Source organism: Aotus nancymaae, unplaced genomic scaffold (assembly GCF_030222135.1).
Source record: "Aotus nancymaae isolate 86718 unplaced genomic scaffold, 86718_ANA_hifiasm-v0.15.2.pri h1tg000029l, whole genome shotgun sequence".
NCBI classification, from domain to species: Eukaryota; Metazoa; Chordata; class Mammalia; order Primates; family Aotidae; genus Aotus; species Aotus nancymaae.
In genome coordinates this window covers 86,852,836-86,874,077 of record NW_026988442.1, presented here as the reverse complement: position 1 = coordinate 86,874,077, position 21,242 = coordinate 86,852,836, and the positions used below count along the sequence as shown (strand labels likewise).

Here is a 21,242-nt window from a genome sequence, read left to right as displayed (position 1 = left end):
AGATAAAGCTGAATGGGCCAAGTAAAAGCTATACTCATGATTAGCATTAAAATGCTGTCTCCTACCTCCTTGAGAAGTTTGGAAATAAAGTTAAAAAACATCCTGTCTCCTGATGGCCTCTCCTGAATTCTGAACTGGCCCTAGAATATTGGTATCTTGACCAGACCAGTGTGGCACCACTCTGCCTCCTGACCCCAGCATCTGTTTGTGATAGAGGAGCTGCAGGGATGTTAATTGTGATTATTTCTAGTTCTTTCTGATAATTTTTGGTGTATTTTAAAACATTTTTTTGTTATTGAGTTTTAATTCATGTAACATAAAATTAGCCATTTTAAAGGGAATGTTTTCAGTGTTTCATCTACCTTGTAGCATATAGCAATACTTTGTTCCTTTTAATGCCTGAATGATCTTTCTAATCTTTTTTCTTGATCTATTGTTAGGTAGTTATCAGTTGCACCAACATGGCTTAGAAAATTGCTGTATGACCAGACTGGTGCTTTCCCTCCGATCCCGCATCCGTATCCCTTCCAGAAGTCCCTGCTGTGTAGATTATGCACATATCAGCCCTGTCTTCCCATGTTGTTTAATGCCGTAGTTGTGAATTTCCTGGTTAGCTCTTCCTCATCAGATACCTTAGGCTTAGGGACTGCTGTTGGCCTTTCAGTACTCTAGTATGTGTGGGTACATGGTGGAGGGCCTTATGCAAAGGAGGCGTCCAGGGCCTATCTGCTCAGTGGGGTCCAGTTTTTATGCTAAAACAGACACAGAGCACCACATCACAGTGAGTGACTATCATCCTTTATAGTGGTTAGCTTTTCCACAGTATGAGTGATCTTCAGCAAGAGTGATGACAAACATTTACTGCCACCTGGGATTGTTTTTAAAGCCCCTTTCTCTCTGGGTCCTTTAGGACCCGGAACACCATATACATGTCTGGTAAGAAGGTCTTAGAAAAGCAGCCATGTTAAATCATTAATGGGGGTTATGAAGATGACTGTAGACACCAATTTTTAAAATGTGAAAAAATAATCTGATAAAGCATCACTTGATATTCTTGCATAAAGGGGAGCTCATGTTAGCAAAAAGAAATACTTCCTTTAAATACTTTTAAGTATACAATGTATCTTAGGATAACTTTGTAGGAGAAACTTATAACTGATTCTTAAGTGAAAAAAATGACAGTTATGTTCATTAAAGTTCAAGAAAATAGATATGTTTTCAAACTAATATAAAGTTAAATAAAACTTAAATTATTTAGCACTTGTTTGGATATTCACAAATGTGTTATGCTGGATTATTGTTAATATTGTTATTATGCTGTAATAACAATTTTTTCCCTGAAGAATTAAATTTTCTGCTTGATCCATTTATTAGGAATTTTTCAAAAGACTTGTGTATTACTACAATATCTAAATCCTTTAACACTCATACTCTACCTGCCTAAACAGATAGTCTAAGTGACCTTAAGCTAATGATAGCATTGTAGAATTACTGTATTTCATCTTGATATGAAGTCAGTAATGTTTGTCAATTTCATGACCCTCCAAAGTCATATGAAACCTTTTTTTAAAAGTTCTAAATCTTTCAAAATCTAATTCTGATTGTGTATGTTTAGACTTCTTCAGTGTATGTGTTTTATACATTGTTTCATATTGCTTACATTTTTTAAATTCTTTTTTTATAGCTGCAAAAGAAGGAGCTGGTGCTGTTGATGAAGAGGATTTTATTAAAGCATTTGATGATGTACCTGTAGTACAGGTCAGTGAGGCTATTTGAGTGTGATTACAAACAAGGGTAGATTTATTCTTCAAATTTTATTTTTCAAGTATGCCTATGTAATGTTCTTTACGAGGTCAGGTAATTTTATCTATTAACACTACAGGAGATCTGAGGTGCAGACTAGAAAATGTTGAAGCAAAAGTCAGGCACAAGATTATCTTTCTGTAAGAACAGGAACGACATTGGTTGCTCCATTATTAAGTTTATGGATCAGGTCACATAAAAGAGAAAGAAATAGATGATGCTAAATTAGAGAATGAAAATGCATATTTATTTAGGGATTTTCTTAGAAAAATTCACAAATTTGAAAGATTTGGGTGTCTGAAAAGTTGTAGAGAATGGTTTTATAAAAGCTAAGTTGATACCTTCTTTGATGCTTCACTTTAAGTACCTAACAGATGAAACAAAGATTATTTATAAAAATTGGAATACAGCCACAGGTTTTGACTGCTTTATGCCTTAGTATTGTCTGTTGCTGATTGAGACTAATACTTTTCCTCAGCCTACGCTGACTGTGCTCTGGATTCCTGTGGCACTTACTGTCTGTTATGTACAACTGTCTTTGCCACCTTGGTTGCCATGTGTGTAAAAAAGCAGGTAACAAGAATCTCAGTGGCCTAGGCAACATGGTGAAACCTCATCTCTACAAAAAGAACAAAAATTATCCGTGGTGGCATATACCTATTAGAGGTCTAGCTACTGGGGAGAGTGAGGTGGGAGGCGCTCTTGAACTTGGGAGGTGGAGTTTGTTGTAAGCCGAGATTGTGCCACTGCACTCCATCCTGAGCGACAGACCCAGTCTCCTAAAAAAAAAAAAAAAAAAAAAAAAAAAAAATCTTGGGTTCAGGTTTATCCTTAAGTACTTGACCTGACCTTCCTAGCCTATATCAAGATTAATTATACCCTATACCCTACCTATTTGCTAAGTAAGATGTGGGATAAACGAGGAAGAAGATTTGAAAGTGTCTAAAATTATAGGTATAGTGTCATGTTAAAAATAATACTAAGTAATAAATGACTTATGCATCACTGTTTCTCAGTAGGCTCCTTTCTCCTTTGTACATGTAATCATCTGTGAAGTTTATAGTAAAGCTATGTTCGAGGCAGGGTTATTCACATATGGAAACAAATCTTGTGGGTATGCATTTATAGTGAGAAAGATCCTCGTTATAAGACAAGACTTTTCAGATATTTTCTCATAGGTATTTCTTAAAAATGAAGTATCTTTTAGTATATGTAATGCTCTTGACTTCATGTAATTAAGAAGTAATCTGTTTATTCTACATGTTTTTATATTGATTGTAAATTAATTTTGCTTACAGATTTATTCCAGCCGAGACCTTGAGGAATCCATAAACAAAATTAGGGAAATATTATCTGATGACAAGCATGATTGGGAGCAGAGAGTAAATGCTGTAAGCCGTTAACTTCATGTGATTACATTTTCATAAGATTTATTTAAATATCTCAAATACTTTGTTATAAAATCGGGGACAGCTCTAATGAATTTTAAATAGTATATATTTTCAATACAAATTATCATATTTATACTTCAGCTTTTTAGTAGAGTATCTCCTTCTATTTTTTTTATTTTGAAAACACACCAACTTACACTTTTATGAATCACCTAGTCTTTTAACAAATACCTAACTGTGGAATGTATGGTGACAGCCTCCACTCTCACCTTAGTAGAGATTTTATTCTGTGATTGTTTGCCTTTAAAGTGGCTTTTTCATGGCATTTTTAGTGTATGTCCACCAGTATTCTTTTCTTTCTTCATATCACTTGCTAGAAAGTCATGTCTCCTTTATTTTAAAAAATAGATTAATAGAAAGTGGGCTGGGGATTAAAGTGAGGATGTGTCTTATCTGAGAAGGCTATTTTCTCAGATAAGAAAGAAGAGAGGTGATACAATTGATATTGTAGTGTATTTAAAATTCAGACCAGACAGTTAATGGTGCAGTGCAGGATAATAAATAAATTATCCTATAGGAATGCTTCTTCCTTTGATCACTAAATAAATGGCAATAGAAGTGGGGTGTGGAGGGAGGTAAGCTTGGAAGGGGCTTTTCACAAGCCAAAAGTTTTTAGTTATTTATCATTAGTGTCGTAGGATCTATAAATACTTTAAGATATTTCAAATGTAAAAAATCCATTTTTTTGAAGAAATTACAGTATGTGTATCACAAATACTCCAGTTAAAAATTATTTAATCTTATTCGTGATATGTAGATTTGTTCATTGCATTAGCTAATATTTAACTGCTGAATTCTCTTGGGAAAACTTTCTAATCAGTTGAACTTTAACTGTTTAGAGTTGATAAAAGTTTATCTCTTTTATGTTTGATGGGGTCTGTTGTTTTGTATATTCTGTGATTTTTTTTCTGTTGTTTTGTATATTCTGTGTTAGAATTGTTTTCAGTTTCTCTGAATTTTCTCTATCCCGTTAGCTAAAAAAGATTAGATCTTTACTTTTGGCTGGTGCTGCTGAGTATGATAACTTCTTTCAACATTTGCGTCTTTTGGATGGAGCCTTTAAACTCTCTGCTAAGGATCTGCGGTCTCAGGTAGTGCGAGAGGCTTGTATCACGTTGGGGTAAGGACTGCGATGCTCCATATTCTCACCATAAAGTATTATCACCATAGAGCTTCAGAGATGTCTCCTTAAACATGTGAGCTGGGTCTCTTTCATGTAACTTCTGACTAGTCTCCAAGACTCATTCCAGTTAACACTTCTTTCAGTACTTTTACAATATTTTTTGCTCAATTATGTGAAATGTGACAGATTTTAAATTTTATTTTATTCAGTGACATAGCTCTGAAGCATTTATTTCAAACTTTGAAGCAGTTGTTAATATGGAAAAGTGAAGTTCTGTAAAATTCTGTTTCTCTGATTTTTCATTGAGTTTTGCTGACAGGCAATAGCATGGTAATCAGAATGTTCTTAGCAGAGTACTGTAGTTATAAAGTTAAAAGCATTTACTGCAATAAAATTTTTCCCAGCTATACATGTGCTAGTGATCAAAGCTAATAAAACTTTGTGTTGGGATGTATGTCAAAATATCAAAGCAGCAGCAGTAAGAGGAGGCATTGCAGCTGTTTAAAGGTTTGGCTGCAGTTCAGATTTTGAAGCCTGAATATTTTATGTTAAGATAAAAGACAAAAGAAAAAAAGCAGCCAGGGGCACTTTTTCATATTTGTGTTTTATTAATATGTGATCAGTTTGTTTGTTTGTTTGTTCGCTTGCTATGCTAAGATTAGTTGGGGCAGGTGAGTTGGTATGTGCCTGGAGTCCCAGCTACTTGGAAAGCTGAAGTGGGAGGATTGCTTGAGCCCAGGAGGTCAAGTTCAACGTGAGCAACACAGTGAGATCCTGCCTCTAGAAAACAAACAAAAACCTTCACAAAGACTAGTTGGGAAATTTTTTTTTTTAAATAAAAATGAAACATTTAGGCTAAGAACTATTTGCCAAGTTCTTAATATGCATATTGGAAGTCTTAGACCCTTGTCTTTTATTCCTAGATGACTTTAAATGAAGGCTCTAGATGTTAAGTGGTTTATATGCTTCACTGTTTCTAAGAAAAATAACTACAGTCCACTATCTATTTTGTGTTTTAGGCATCTGTCATCAGTTCTGGGGAATAAGTTTGACCATGGAGCTGAAGCCATTATGCCAACTATATTTAATTTAATTCCAAACAGTGCCAAAATTATGGCCACGTCTGGTGTTGTAGCTGTTAGGTTAATTATTCGGGTAAGTATGTTATAGGCCATACATGAAATAAGCCAGTGGTAAATACTGATGGTTGATAAATATTAGAGACATTTTTGTTAGCATAATTATATTGAGTAATTAAATGTATTAGTATAATTATGTTGGAATTTTGTTTATATGTCTTTTCTCTTAATTGTAGCATATGAGCTTTTTATAATTCATAATGTGAATTATGGATGTGTTATAAAGTTAATGAGGTATTGTTAACTCACTATTTGTTTAAAATATTTGAGCATCCAGTGTCTGCTTCTGATTTTATATTGTATCCTTGTTACTCAGATATTACTCTTCGTCTTACCTCCTTAATCCTAGTCCTTCTATTTTAGGTATTTGTGCTTGTGGTTTTGCTGTTCACCCAAAAGTTTAATTAATCGCACATAAGCACAGAAACAAAATGTCTTCTTTGGTTAGGTTTTCTAGGCACTTATTTAAATTTAAATAATTATCCAAGTAATTTATACACAAGTTTTTAACAAAATCTACTAGTTCACAAAGGCTTAAAATGGTTTTTCACATTACCTCCCTACCATTTTCAAGTCGTTTTTACCTAGAGGCAGCTCTTGAAACTTTGAGGCTTGATGATGTTGTCTTAAATCTATCCAGAATATTCTTTTTTTTTTTTTTTTTTTTTTTTTTTTTTTTGAGACGGAGTTTTGCTCTCGTTACCCAGGCTGGAGTGCAATGGCGCGATCTCGGCTCACCGCAACCTCCGCCTCCCGGGTTCAGGCAATTCTCCTGCCTCAGCCTCCTGAGTAGCTGGGATTACAGGCACGCGCCACCATGCCCAGCTAATTTTTTGTATTAGTAGAGACGGGGTTTCACCGTGTTGACCAGGATGGTCTCGATCTCTTGACCTAGTGATCCACCCGCCTCGGCCTCCCAAAGTGCTGGGATTACAGGCTTGAGCCACCGCGCCCGGCCCAGAATATTCTTGATTATTTTGGTTATTTATTTTGTATTATTTTTAGTTCTCACTGTTCTTACTTGCAGTGCCTACTTAAACTGTTAAACCCAAGGTCATTATTGTATCAAAATATATTGGTCTGATGATTTCTTTTAAACCCACTCAGCTCTCTATAGCTCAGATAATTTAGACCTCGTACTAATGATTGTTTTAGGCTTATCTTCATGTCATTATGTTGCCTGTTCTTAACTCTGGAAATTTTCTTTTCTTTTTTTTTTCCCCCACCCCCAACTCTGGAAATTTTGTAATGGCTTTTGACAATGTTCAGTAAATCATTTTTTCCTTTTTAAAATCATTGACATTCTAATCTGATGTGTATGTTCTATAAGTAGGTTAGTAAGGAAGTGATTCTCTTAGCTTTGTTTTGTTTTTGTATTTGCAAGTGTTCACCTCCGTTTTTTGTTGTTCTTCACAGCACACACATATCCCTAGGTTAATACCTGTCATAACAAGCAACTGTACCTCTAAGTCCGTCGCAGTTAGAAGGTAAATTTTAAAGGGTTTTCTCATTGTTTTTAAATTGTTTAAAAACAAAACAAATTCCAAATCTCCTTCCATGGATAAAATTTCATGTTTAAAATGCTTAGTATTACTTCAAATCATTGCAATAAATGACTTTGAGTTGAAGAATCAAGATCTAACTATTTTGGGAAATGAATTTGGACAGCTTCTATTCTGTCTCTATATTTCTGTGTCTGTGTGAGAGAGAGTGAGTTTGGGGGGCTAGTGGCAGAAGGAAAAGGGAAGAGGATCCCTTGTACATTTTTTTCCTGAGATTCTACCCTTGCCATCGGTCTGCCCGATTCCCTGAGTAAAGGCAGTAACTGCATGCAAGAAAAAAATTATCATAAATATCAATGGCAGTAGTTTCGTATTAACATAGGTAAGGGGAAGGTATGTGTTGTTTGCATCTTCTGTTAGCAATTTCTGGGATTCTGAATCTTCACTGTCACTTGGTTCCGTGCAGTTGTGGGAGATAGACACAGAAGACAGAGGCAGATACAATCTGGGTAACTAGCTAGGGGTTTGTTCCCAAGTCCCTGTCATATATGTCCTGGTGAGCTGCCCTAAACTACATGTGAGGAATAAGGACTCTGTTCTTTTAGCTAAGATGTGTGATTTGAGAGTTTTGAGTCTATTAAAATCTATGGACCCTCTTCTGAGCAAGTGGTAAATGTACAGAATAGTATTGTGTAGGTTTTCAGAGAATTCATGAGTAGCACTAAAGCTTTTCCAGTAGACTGTATTGGGAGTCTTAAAGGTTAATTACTGGCAGGCTTGGGCAACCTTTTGGCCACATTCCCTTAGCTGTGTGTCTTGATCCTAGCCCTCTGAAAGAGTCCTTCACTCTAAGGTTTACAGGCCAGATGACCTTTGCCAGCTGTTTGCCTTTTTTCTTGGGGTGTCATGTTGATCCTGCTAGGTTTCTGTGGGTACAAGACCCTCTTAAGCAAGAAGCAGCCCTATATTTGTCATTTAAAAATATATTTTATTTTTATTATTTTTAACAAGTTAGCCACAGACTGTCTCTTTAAGAATTTTCTTTCTTTTTCTTTCTTTCCCTTTCTTCCTTTTCTTCCTTCCTTTCTTCCTTTCCTTCTTTTCTTTTCTTTTTTTTGAGACAAGTCTCGCTCTTGTTGCCTAGGCTGGAGCGCAATGATGTGATCTCTGCTCACTGCAACCTCTGCCTCCTAGGTTCAAGTGATTCTCTTGCCTCAGCCTCTTGAGTAGCTGAGATTACAGATGCCTGCCACCACACCTGGCAAATTTTTATGTTTTTAGTAGAGATGGGATTTCACCATGTTGGCCAGGCTGGTCTTGAACACCTGACCTCAGGCGATCCATCCACTTTGGCCTCCCAAAGTTCTGGGATTACAGGCATGAGCCGCTTGCGGCCGACCCCTTCTTTTCTTTCTTTCACTGTGCTGGAGTGCAGCACACTGTAATCTCAAGCTCCTGGACTTCCAATTAGCTGGGACTACAAGTACACACCACCATGGCCTGCTAATTTTTTTTTAACTTTTAGAGATGGGAGTCTCATTATGTTGCCCAAGGATGATCTCAAACTCCTGGGCTCAAGCAGTCCTCCCACCTTGACCTCCCAAAGTGCTGGGATTACAGATGTGAGCCACCATGCCCAAGCTTTATTTTTTTAATTGGCAAGTAAAAATTGTGAAGACTTACGGTGCACAACATGCTGTGTTGATATGTGTATACATTTTGGAATGGTTAAATCAAGCTCTTTAACGTGTGCCTCACCTCACATACTTATTTTTTCTTGGTGAGGACACTTGGAATCTACTCTCAGCAATTTGAGTATATAATACATTGTTACTAACTGTAGTCACCATCACCATGATGTACAATCAATCTCTTGAACTTACTCCTCCTCTCTGACATTTTGCATACATTACATCTCCCCAGTCTCCCAACCCCTAGCCTCTGGGAACCACCATTCTACTTTCTGCTTCTATGAATCCAATTTTGTTTGCTTTAGAGGTGGTGCCTCACTCTGTCACCCAGGCTGGAGTGCAGTGACACAATCACGGCTCATTGTAGTCCTCTAACCATTGGGCTCAAGTGATCCTCCCACCTCATTCTCTCAAGTAGTTGAGACCACAGGCGTGCGCCACCACACCCAGCTAATTTTTAAATTTTTTGTAGAGATGAGATCTCACCATGTTGCCCAGGCTCACCTCAACTTCCCAAAGTGCTGGGATTGCAGATGTGAGCCACTGCACCAAGCCTGAGTTGACTTTTTTGGATTTCATACATAAGTGAGATCGTGCAGTATTTGTCTTTGTATGCCTGGCTTGTTTCGCTTAACATAATATTTTCCAGTTTTATCTGTGTTGTCTTAAATGACAAGATATACTTCGTTGTTGTTAAGGCTGAATAGAATTCTGTTGTGTATGTATGCTACATTATTTTTATCTACTCATCTGGCTGATAGACACTCAGGTTGATTCCCTTTCTTAGCTGTTGTGAATAGAATTACAATAATCATGAGAGTGCAGATATCTCTTTAACATACTGATTTCATTTTTTGGGATATATACCTAGTAGTGGGTTTTATATCCATCTCATTAATAACTACCTGAAAGGCAAAGAGAAAGAGGAAGAATAATCCAGCTATCTGAAGTCATGAAAAAAGAAATTTATACCATCTACTGAAAAAGGGTAATTCCTAACTATATGGCTCAAGTGGGTACCCAGGAAAATGCAATCTACCCTTGACCTAGGGTTTAGCTTCTCCTGGGGGGTGGAACAGCTTCAGCTCCCCTGAAAGATGAGAATGTAAAGTCAGCAAGTCAGAGGGATGATTATGAACTTCAGAACCTGACCAGCAACAGTTGAAACATTCCTCTTGCACTTACTGTTTGACTTGTTAGATGTAAGCCTGCCTCTCTGTGGGGTTTGGAGGATTTGCAGTCATTAGGTAAAACATTTAGTGACAGCTTAATTTGTTGCTGCTGTGGCAGTTGTTATTTTCATCTTACTATTGTTAGGTTTCCAAGAGAAATTCAGAATGTTTTTCCTTGTGTAAGGCAGAATTTCTCCAATAAGATGACACAGATCTTTGTTGTGGAACATTATAGGATGTTTAGGGGATTCATCATCTTGGGCTGCCATTACAAAATCCTGTCGACTGGCTGGCATGAACAACAAATTTATTTATCACAGTCTAGAGCATGCCTGTGCAACCCGTGCCCTGTAGGCTGCATGCAGCCCAGGACAGCTTTGAATGCAGCCCAACACAAATTCGTAAACTTTCTAAAAACATTATGAGATTTTTTTTTTTTTAAAGCTCATCTGCTATCATTAGTGTTAATGTATTTTATTTGCGGCCCAAGACAATTACTCTTCTTTCACTGTGGCCCAGAGAAGCCAGCAGATTGAACCTCCCTAGCCTAGAGGCTGGAAGTTCAAAATCAGCATTCCTCCAGGCCAAGATTCTGGTGAGGATTCTTTTCCTGGCCTGTAGACCATCACCTTCTCCTGTATCCTAACATAGGAGAGAGGGAGGGGAGAGTGGGAGAGAGGACAGAACAAGCTACCTGTTACCTCTTCTTGTAAGGGCACTAATCCCATAATAAGGGCCCTGTTGTGATGCTTAATCTAAACCTTATCACCTCCCAAATAACCATCACATTGAGCGTAAGGACTTCAACATATTAATTTGGTGGGGCAGGGAGACAAAATTCACTTCATAACGTTGAGCAGTTCTGGCCTTTGGCACTAAATATGAGTCACTACCTATAGTCACTGTGACAATAGAAATGCTGCCACCCTCACCAGTTTCTGAACCATACATTCAGATTGTTGTTTCTGTATTTGGTCAGTGGGTATCAGTCAGAACTGTATGGGGGTGTGTGTAGTCGATGCCTTTTCCTTTGAAAAGACTCGCTCCACCTCTCCAGCCCCACCACTGCCAGCCCTGGGATCAAGCTGCGTGGCTCTTGTGTGAGCTGCTGGAGCCTTTGCATTCCTGGCAGTGTAGCTTGTTTCTTGTCTGTCTCGTTCTCTGGGCGGTGTCTTGGCTATCACTGGATCTCTAGCATCTAGCATAGGGTAAATGGTTAGTAAATAATTATTTTTATTTATTTATTTTTGAGACAGGGTCTGACTTGGTTGCCTAAACTGGAGTGCAATGGTGCAGTCATAGCTCACTGCAGTCTCTAACTCCTGGGTTCAAGCAATCTACCCACCTCAGCTTCCTGAATAGCTAGGACTTTATTAGTGCTTGCCACTGCACCCAGCTAATTAAAAATTTGTTTTTGTACAATCTCTTGCTTTGTTGCCTAGAATGGTCTTGAATGCTTGGCTTCAAACGATCCTCCTGCCTTGCCCTCCCAGAGTGCTGGGATTACAGGTGTGAGCCACTGCTCCTAGCCTTGATTTATTAAGGGATTGTGTATGGATTATAAGTTGTGAATTGGGAGGATTGTAGGAAAGAAAGTCTGATCATTCCTTTAGATAAAGATTTTACTTCTGATTTGTGTGTTCTTGAATGGGTTCCTAGGACTATTGGGATTTACTCATACAAAAATAGAAATGCTAGACTTAGGGAAAATAAGATTTTATTTATTTATTTTTGAGACAGAGTCTCTGTTACCCAGGCTGGAGTGCAGTGGCATGATCTTGGCTCACTATAACCTCTGCCTCCCAAGTTCAAGTGATTCTCCTGCCTCAGTTTCCTGAGTAGCTGGGATTACAGGTGCTCGCCACCACGCCCAGCTAATTTTTGTATTTTTGGTAGAGATGAGTTTTTGCTATGTTGGCCAGGCTGGTCTTGAACTCCTGACCTCAGGTGATCCACCCGCCTTGGCCTCCTAAAGTGCTGGGATTTTCCAGGCATCAGCCACTGTGCCCGGCCAGAAAAAGAAAATTTTGTAGAGGTAGAACCTGAAGTGGTGATGTAATCTAAATTGTTTTTGTGCACAAATCAGACCAAGAAAAATCATAAAAGTGAAAAGACTTAAAGAAGGATGCTGAAAGGTTGGTTGGCGGAAGGCAAAGTAGTTGGAGAAAATCCATTTTAAGCACTACCTAGTGTCTTTTTAGCGTGAAAATATGCAGAGCACTTAGTTTTTCAAGGTACTTTTTACTTTTTTTGGGCAAAGCATTCTCTGAAATTAATGCTAAGACCCGATTCTGTCTTGTTTGTTGATCTTCTGTGTGTGTGTACTTTCTCTATTAACATATTACTTAGGATAGCATACAAACAAATGACAGTGATAAGCCCTTTTAGTGATGTTGCCATGAAGTGCAAGCTTCTGATTGGCGAGAAACTCTTGGATCTTGTCTCTGTGCCCCTGTGGGGCACAGAGTAGGTGCTTAATTACTTTCATTTGCTTTAGTTTTCAGTCAGTTCTGATTCATTCTTTATGTTCTGTTTTTCTAATCATAGAAATCAAAAGAAATTTACTTATTATAAAAAGTAGTATTGGGTCATTTCAGAAAGATGTTTCATTTTACTAACGTATATATTAATAAATTATGTATTTCTTAATACTTTTTAGGCGCTGTTTTGAATTTTTAGATTTGCTTTTACAAGAATGGCAGACACATTCACTAGAACGGTGAGCATCTGATTTGAAACCATTTTTTCCTTCTGAATTGAGTCTTGAGAGTGAATGCTTTGGTGAGTGGTCCAGCTTGCTTTCTATAAGAATGAAGGAATATATACATTTGTTTTCATGACTGCATCTGTTGTTTTACTGGTGTTAGCCACATAATATTCGCAGATGCTTTTAGTGCATTTCATTGATTGAAATACTAGTGTATCCATGTGCATTCTGACAGCTACAAAGCCAGTGTAAACTCTTACTGTCTCTGGCCCTGCTGCTTGACATTACCGTCAGTTCCCATGAGGTAACTGTTTAAAGTTGCTCTTAGTAGGCAAGTTGTAACTCTTAGATCCTTAAAGGAATTTCACTCATTTGAAAGTTTTCTTTTTCTCCCTCTGTATTTGATGCAGACAGCCTATTTAATATTAAAGTGGTTATCTCACAATTTCCATAGAAACTAGCTCTGATGTGAAAAACACAAGATTTTGTTGTTTGGGTTCATAAAAGATTGAGCTATAAGTGCGGACTTTAAAAAATCAGCTTTTATTTAAAAAAAGAAATCCCACAAGAGAATAGGGTTATCAAAGTCCTTAGGTGTGGGTGGGTTAGAGTGGAGCTAGGGTGTTGGGGCAGGGTTGGAAATGGAAGGACTGTGGGAGTGCTCTGCTCTGCCCAGCCACGTGTGAATTGACAGCCTTGGCACAGAGGCTCCAAGTTCCTAGTTGCCGTTTTGAAATTATTTCTTCCACCTGGTTTCATCTGCAGTAAACCATACATTTATGATTGTTACTGCTTTCTTTTCTAAATATCTAGACACATATCAGTATTAGCAGAAACAATAAAGAAAGGAATACACGACGCTGATTCCGAAGCAAGAATAGAAGCCAGAAAGTAAGTTTTTATTGCACATTGCTTTTTAAATTAACTTCTTCTGTATTTCACATGAATTGTGTGGATTGTCTTATTAAAATCTTGTTAAGTTACTTGAACATGCTTGTTAACCGTGACTTTTAAACATGACCCTCAAAAGGCCATATTGGAATATTTCCCTCTTTTTTTTTTTTTTTTTTAAGATGGGGTTTCACCATGATGGCCAGGCTGGTCTTGAACTCCTGACCTCAGGTGATCCACCCACCTCGGCCTCCCAAAGTGCTAGGATTACAGGCATGAGCCACCATGCCCGGGCTTCCTTCTTTTTTTTTTTTTTTTTTTTTTTTATAACATCACTCAACCTTGTAAATAAACAGGACCGAGGGAGACAAAAGAATGCTTATTTTTACCTTCATCACAAATTATCACACAGATCTGGAAGGCACTTGTATGCATGCTCATTGTATTATTTTACTCATTAAGCCATGCTGTGATCCAAAGCTGCTTTAATGCTTTACCGTGAAAAACCATGGTCACAGGGAATTCTCTCCCTGCATTCGCTTCTTTGCAAGCATCTGATGGTGCCTTGGTGTGAATCATATTAAGGGGAGTTGGATTGACCTAATGCTTGGGATTATCACAGTGATCATTTGCTATTTCTGTCTCACAAGTGAGGTATTTGTGCCATTAGGACTGAGTTTTCTCCAATCATGTGGCCATGGCCTCTGTATTTGTGCCATTAGTACTGAGTTTTCTCCAATCATGTGGCCATGGCTTCTGTATTTGTTAGCTCCTTAGGAATAATTTTGCCACTGTGACTGTAAATACCAGACGTTTGATATTAAGACATCGTTGTGCAGTACATAGATAACTACTGCCAATTTTGCATCTGTGATTTGTTTTAAACTTTCTCATAGTTGACCAACTCTCCTAACTAATGCATGCTAAAATCTGATTGTACTAGTCTATAATGTTATGGTTTACTTAGCTGCATTAACACATCCTGATCTAGTACTTAATGCTCTTTGGCTGCCTTCACAGTTAAATTATATTTCGCTTGTTTCTGAGCTTATTATAACTCTGAAGTGTTTATGACAATTTTCTCTTGGCTAGTTTCTAACAAAATAAGTGACATAATCGTTGCTAAAAACTATTATGCATGGATTCGTTAATGATCTGTTTATGCTGGTTTTGTCTTCATTTTGGACCCTACCCACCCCCGGCCCATTTTTTCTTGGTCTTTAATCATAATGTGATACCGATTTCAAGTAGCTCTGGACATTTTTAAATTTTTCTTTTGTACATGTTACCTAAGGCAGTTTTAAGTACCCTATATTAAGAGATGTAAAGTTGTGTTTATAATAGCTGCCATTTTAATGAGCCTGTCCTGTGTTCTCGGTATAGTCCTAGATGTTTAGCTCCACCTTCCCTAAGATTCCCCGATTTTGCAAGTTAGGCTCTGTAATTCCCATGTTATTAGTGAAGCTGAGGTTGAGAGGGGGTAAGTGACTTGCCCACTGTCTATACGCCAGTAAAGTTGTGAGGCCAGGATTCGTACCAGGCCTCTTTTGTTCACCCTCTTTTCCTTATGCTATGGTGCTACTATCAGCAGCTAAACCGAGGCTTCCAGTCCTTGAAAATCTTCTGTGGTGTACAGCGAAAGACCTGTTAGGATCCTTGGGTTAGACCAGGATTTTGTGTGTTTCCTCTAGATGTTACTGGGGTTTCCACAGTCACTTCAGCAGAGAAGCAGAGCACTTATACCACACCTTGGAGTCCTCCTACCAGAAAGCCCTGCAGTCCCACCTGAAGAACTCAGACAGCATCGTGTCTCTGCCTCAGTCTGACCGCTCATCTTCCAGCTCTCAAGAGAGTCTAAAGTAAGGGACTCAGCTTTGCTTGTCATTCGTGTGAGAATTTGTATTTAAAAGTTCGTTGCATGAAAACACAAATTCTAGCTATGTTTTTACATGTGTGCCTGTTATAATGCCCCCTTACTTCAGGTAGATCCTGGTGCAAAGTAAGATACCACCAGGGAGTGGTGGAGTGGTTAGAAATAGGTGGCTTTGTTCTCTACCATACTGTTTTTCAATTAAATTCTTATGTCAGTCCTAGAATAAAGTTTTAGAGTAACATAAGTGATTTATAGAATAGTGTGAACTAGACACACCAGTGCTTCAGAGAGTCTTCTCAGAGGATGTAAGTGTGAACCTGGAGACAAGTTTGGAAACAGAGGGCATTCAGACTCCGGGATTTAATATCTTATCGTCTTCACTCTGTGTTTCTAATTTCTGTCTGGAGTTACTGTTTCACTCTCTGTGTCTGAAAGGCAGTCCAAAATACATTGCTTAAAGCTTTGTTGGGAATCAGGGAGTTTATAATATTGTGGTTCACATTGCCCAAAAAATTCCGAAAACTCTGGAATAATTCTGCATTGTAATAATTTCCTGTTGTAGTTTGTATTAGTTCAGATAAAGTGCACATAATAAATAGTATATATCTTTATTTTTAGTCGGCCGCTGTCTGCCAAAAGAAGTCCTACTGGAAGTACCACGTCTAGAGGTGAGACTTAAGCCACGGAGAAGGCCTGTCATCGGCTCTGGTGGACTGTGTGCAGCTGCGAGAGTCTACCTGGGTGCGGGAGGCCGGCGGCCTGCCCTCAGTTCCTTCCCAGGCTTGAAAGTAGCCTGCTCTGCCTTGCCCTATCCAGCAGGGCAGACTCTGCTTTGTCAGGGCCACTCGCTGCTGAGGACAACATTTGACAGGGGACTTAGGAGTGAACCTCTGTGACGTTTTCTCCCCACCTCCCCTGCATGTTGATGCTGCCACTAACTGTGCACCTCCTGTCTCTGATCCCTTGATGAGACAGTGAAGACATCTTGTGGTGTTTTGAGCAGCAGCAGCATGGTGATGGTTAGTGGTGGGAGAGTGGTATGTTCCAGAAAAAGGAGGGCCTACAGGGCGTGGCACAGTTACGTCATTTGATAAGGAAACTCCCCAGATGTGAGCATTGTTTTTCTTATTTCACTTCTTCATAGTAACCAGAAACATAGTCCATTTTTTTCTTTGGGGTTGATAGTCTTGAATTACAAGAAAACAAATGTAATTGATACGTTACAGCTGAGGTCACGTTTGGTTTCCTTTGGCATTGCCTGAACTCTCTTTGGGGACCAGGAGAAATTGTTGGTCAGTTTTTAATACTCCAACATTTGTTAAAACTTGGTATTTGTTTTCAGGAAAGCAAAACAACATCAAATTTTAGCAGTGTGTTTTTAAAATTCTTTGTAGTCCTTATTCATATTTCCTCCTTTATCACTAAAGGTTCTACAGTTAGTACCAAATCTGTGTCAACGACTGGGTCCCTTCAGCGATCTCGAAGTGACATTGATGTGAATGCAGCAGCCAGTGCCAAATCCAAAGTCTCCTCATCTTCGGGCACGACGCCTTTCAGCTCCGCAGCGGCTTTGCCTCCAGGGTCATACGCATCCTTAGGTAACCATACCCGTCACGCTTTCCCTCCTGCTGTGCTATGTGAGAGATGACTCTTACCTCCTAGCAAAGTACAAAAACCCATGATTGAGGCAAGTCTCACTGTTGCAGGGCTCCTATTTAAATCTAAGTAGCTTTGTGCACTTGCTGCTGATTAGCCAGCCACGCTTGTTGAGTGTCCCTTTCTCTGGAGCATCATTTGTTGTAGTGATGAGTAAGTACATAGTACACTCATGCTCGGAGAGTGTGCGGCACTGAGCACATCCTTTCCTCAACTCTCTTCCTCCTCCTCCATGGCAAGCCCAGCCACCTCCCATATTGCCAAAGCTAAGTTTTTACCGCTTTGACACTGGTGGGAGCAGAGCCAGCAGGTTCAGTAAGGGATTCACCAAAGGTAGTCATTCTAATTAGGTGTTTCTCAATTTGAGAATGTAATCAGAGTTGGCAGAGGTAGGACTGGGTTGTGGGAATGCCAGGAGGAATATGAAGGAATGTGATGAGCTCATGAATCAGCATAACCGTGTCTGTACAAAAGAGTGTCATCCTTCCATGTGTCACCTTGGGAGGAGCATGCCCTTACTCCGATGATTGCCCAAAAGAGGTTTTTAAAAATTACTTTCAAAACTTTTAATATCTGACATAGTGATAGGTCAGTTACTCCTATTTTTCAGCAGATGCTTAACACATGCTATGTGTCAGGCTGATTGTTTATTTTGTTTTATTTTTCTAAGAGCCAAGTCATTCAAAGCCAAAATCTAGGGACTTAGCTGGATTGATTCTACTTTAGATTTTAAGGAAATGAATAAAATTTAAAGTTTCTGAAATATTGAGATGGAGTTACTCATGTAACTTTCAAACAAATTCCAGTCAGTTCTAAAACTAATATTCTGAAAATGTTTTGAACATTGGAAGCACAGTGAGCATATAGCACCCAGGGAAGATTTTAGGTTCTGCCATTTATTAGCTGTGTGACCTGGAGCAGGCCATGGAATCTGTAAGTCTATTTCCCATACCTATAAATTACTTGTAATAATAGCCACGTAACTCATATATGAAACTAAATGAAATTATATAAAGGTTCTTTATAAATGATTGTCCTGTAAAGTAGAAGAAGGTGTGATTGTGATAGGAACGTTATTAATTTGAAAGATAGGTGTTCTGGAACATTTGCTCAGTAATTTTTTTTTTTTTTTTTTTTTTTGAGACGGAGTTTCACTCTTGTTACCCAGGCTGGAGTGCAATGGCACGATCTCGGCTCACCACAACCTCCACCTCCTGGGTTCAGGCAATTCTCCTGCCTCAGCCTCCTGAGTAGCTGGGATTACAGGCACGCGCCACCGTGCCCAGCTAATTTTTTGTATTTTTAGTAGACACGGGGTTTCACCATGTTGACCAGGATGGTCTCGATCTCTTGACCTCGTGATCCACCCGCCTCGGCCTCACAAAGTGCTGGGATTATAGGCGTGAGCCACCGCGCCCGGCCGCTCAGTCTTGTTTTTTCTGCGGAAATACCTCATACACACATAATAATTGAGAAGAAACTCATTAAGAACTGACTTTTTAAATTGTTTTAGCTATTGCAACATTATATAGGAGCGTAGTAACCGTTGAGCAAAGGAGAAGTAACAGCTCTTCCCGCCTATGCTGAATTAGTTCTTTTAATTTAGTTTTTCAGTACTTACCTGTTCTTTAGCATATAAGACCCACCTTTAGTATTTGTGATTAGTATTTGTTTCATTGCTGGAAAAAGTGAGTGAAAATCAGCCTTTAGAGTGCTTAGTATTCGTGTTTTTCTGTCTGTATGTGGAGTGTTTAAAAATGGATGGTATAGACTTCCTTCAGTGCTCATAAAAGCCCTCATGTCTTTTGGTATGATAATACAGAGCTGACCCTTCAGAAACACTGATGATAAGTTTTTAATCCAGTATTAACCTCTTCAGAGAACAAGACTGGAGTATTCAAATTCTGTTTCCTGAGAATTCTACCTCAGCTTTCCTTATCGTGTCCCAAAACAAAAACACGAAAAAATTGAAATATAACACAATCCTAGTGAGAATTTGTTACAATTGCTGCTTAGGTTGACACATGACATCTTTGCAAAAGTTTAGCATTAAAGCTGATGATCCTTTTCCAAACTTCTAGAGTCCAGACACATGAGGGAAGACATGGAGTACATAGGCCTGGACTCAGGTACCATGCTCGACAGCTTTTGCTGCTGGACGTGTAGTTGGGATAGGCATTGCTGGAGCAAGCTTCTCTGAGCTTCTTACTTGGCTCTGCCCTTTGGGTGACTCTTTAGTATTTTAGTTTCTAATCCCTCCTCTCTGCCCTCTTCTGCTGGTATTTTTCTTCCAAGCAAAAGGAACTCTTAAGAAGATGAGAGTTGGCTAAAACAAAAATCTTTCTTTCAACTGTGGCACTACCCTGGGTTACCCTTCTGTGTTTTATTTTCCAAAGGCAAAAAAACATTATGCTATGTTAAGCTAATTTCAATACATGGCACACTTACTTGCTTCAGACTCTGCTTTGCTGTTGAACTTGTTTCTCTTTTAATTTTGTTTTAAATTGTACTTTTGCTTTTTTAGTAGCTAATAACATTCGGCTTTTTAATTTTTTGAATGTTACTAACTGTTCCCTGTTATCCCTTCCCTTGTTTTTTAATTTGCTTAAAGATGGTACTACCACTAAAGCGGAGGGTAAGCGGTTTGTTTCTGTGATTGAGGTGTGTCTCACTTTCTCTGGTCCTCTGTTCTCACCAAGTGTTGCCCAGTACCCACTTGTCCTCACCAAGGTCCCTGCATGAGATGTTGCACGCTGTTTCTCCTCCTCTCTTTTCATTCTGTCTCCATTGGGTTTTTGCCCTACCTCTACCTGAGTTCTCCTTCCCTTTCTTGTTCAGTCTTTGTTCTTGTGAATTTTGGCACTGAAGTATGCTGTGCATTGTTTTTAATGCTGAGTCCACACTCTGGAGAGGATCATCCATGTCACACTGTGTGCTGCTGTCCTCATGGACTGCCTGTCTTGGGTTTTATTAGTCCTGAAACACTACCTTAGCTTTTGGTTTCCTTTTCTTTCCTTTTGAGTTTTTGTGGGCCTCTCAGGATTTGCCTTTCCTGTTTTGAAAGTAAATTTCAATGTCAGTTATTTAGACTAAAGGCTGGTAAACGTTTTCTAACAGGTAAATTAAAGAAATAAAAACAATATTTTTCTCTCCTCTGAAGGTACTACTGACTTATACGATGCTATTTTTTGTTTGTCTCACTGACACATGCCTCATTCATTCATTTACTCTCATTCATCCCCTCATCAACCACGTATTAAATGCCTTCCATGTGCCATGTTCTGTACCACACACCGAGGATGTAGCAATGGTGAAAGAAATAGGCATATTTAAATCCACTTTATTTTTTTATGCCATTCTCAAGAAGTTCTTTGAGGAGGAGGAGGAGGAAAAAAGGCAAAAATAAATTAAAATAAAAAAAGAAGCTCTTTATGTTTTTGTATTACCTTTTGAATTTTAGACATAGTTGTTTTAGTCTGTGCAGGTCTTTGATAAGTGCTTATAAGACAATTCCTTTGCTAGGTAGAACGCATGATAATGCTTTAAGTAATTGAAATTTAGACGAACCTTCTCTGCCTAAATAGAGGCTTAGACCCACCAACCCTCAGGATAATTACTTAACAATTAGGAACAACTAGTTCATTTTCTTGTATTATTTTGTCACCCTAAAGGACTAGCATGCAAAGTTGACTGGATTTAGCTTGATATGTGCAGCTCAGTTCTTCTAATCCATAAGCTACTTTCTACAGGTCTCATAAAGGAAAGATGGGAATGGATTTTTTTTTTAAGATGAACCTGGTCCCAAGATCAGTGTTTCTTAGATTTACTGCATCGTGAGAATTATCTAGATACTGAAAAAATAGTCTTAGGTCCTTCCCCCTGAAGATGCTGATTAAGTTTGGGAGAAACCAGAGAATCTGAATTTCTAATAAGCTTCATTGGTGGTTCTTAGGGTCGGACAAGTTTGTAAAACAAAAAGTTTCCAAAATGAAACTATGGACAAGAAACCTCTGTCCTGATGAGGATGTCATGGCTGATAGCAGAAGGCAGAGGCTGGTGTGACTGAGAAGCTGGTTAATAATTTTCTTCATTTCTTAAGCTGATAGGAGTAATTTTATGTTTCTCCTCCCCAGAGAAAGAATCCTAAGTACTTTCTCAGCCTTGCTGGGAGGGGAGGAGGGGAGTAGAAGAGAATAATGTAGATGAATGGAAAGCAAAGACATTACATAGGAAA

General features: G+C 38.6%; 1 protein-coding gene across 7 annotated transcripts in view; it reads left to right on the top strand.

The window, feature by feature from the left end:
* Positions 1–21,242, top strand: part of CLASP1 (cytoplasmic linker associated protein 1) — a 284,571-nt gene that overhangs the window by 167,237 nt on the left and 96,092 nt on the right. For 3 of the 7 annotated variants that reach the window (XM_064382848.1, XM_064382847.1, XM_064382843.1), the window contains exons 10-19: positions 1,685–1,758; positions 3,102–3,194; positions 4,229–4,374; positions 5,397–5,532; positions 6,933–7,003; positions 12,541–12,600; positions 13,402–13,479; positions 15,171–15,338; positions 15,971–16,020; positions 16,780–16,950. In XM_064382848.1, the coding sequence (XP_064238918.1) occupies positions 1,685–1,758; positions 3,102–3,194; positions 4,229–4,374; positions 5,397–5,532; positions 6,933–7,003; positions 12,541–12,600; positions 13,402–13,479; positions 15,171–15,338; positions 15,971–16,020; positions 16,780–16,950 (1,047 nt within the window). Of the gene's footprint in view, positions 1–1,684; positions 1,759–3,101; positions 3,195–4,228; positions 4,375–5,396; positions 5,533–6,932; positions 7,004–12,540; positions 12,601–13,401; positions 13,480–15,170; positions 15,339–15,970; positions 16,021–16,779; positions 16,951–19,089; positions 19,138–19,619; positions 19,644–21,242 lie in introns of all 7 variants that reach the window. The other 4 variants (XM_064382846.1, XM_064382844.1, XM_064382842.1 and 1 more) reach the window with 3 other exon arrangements.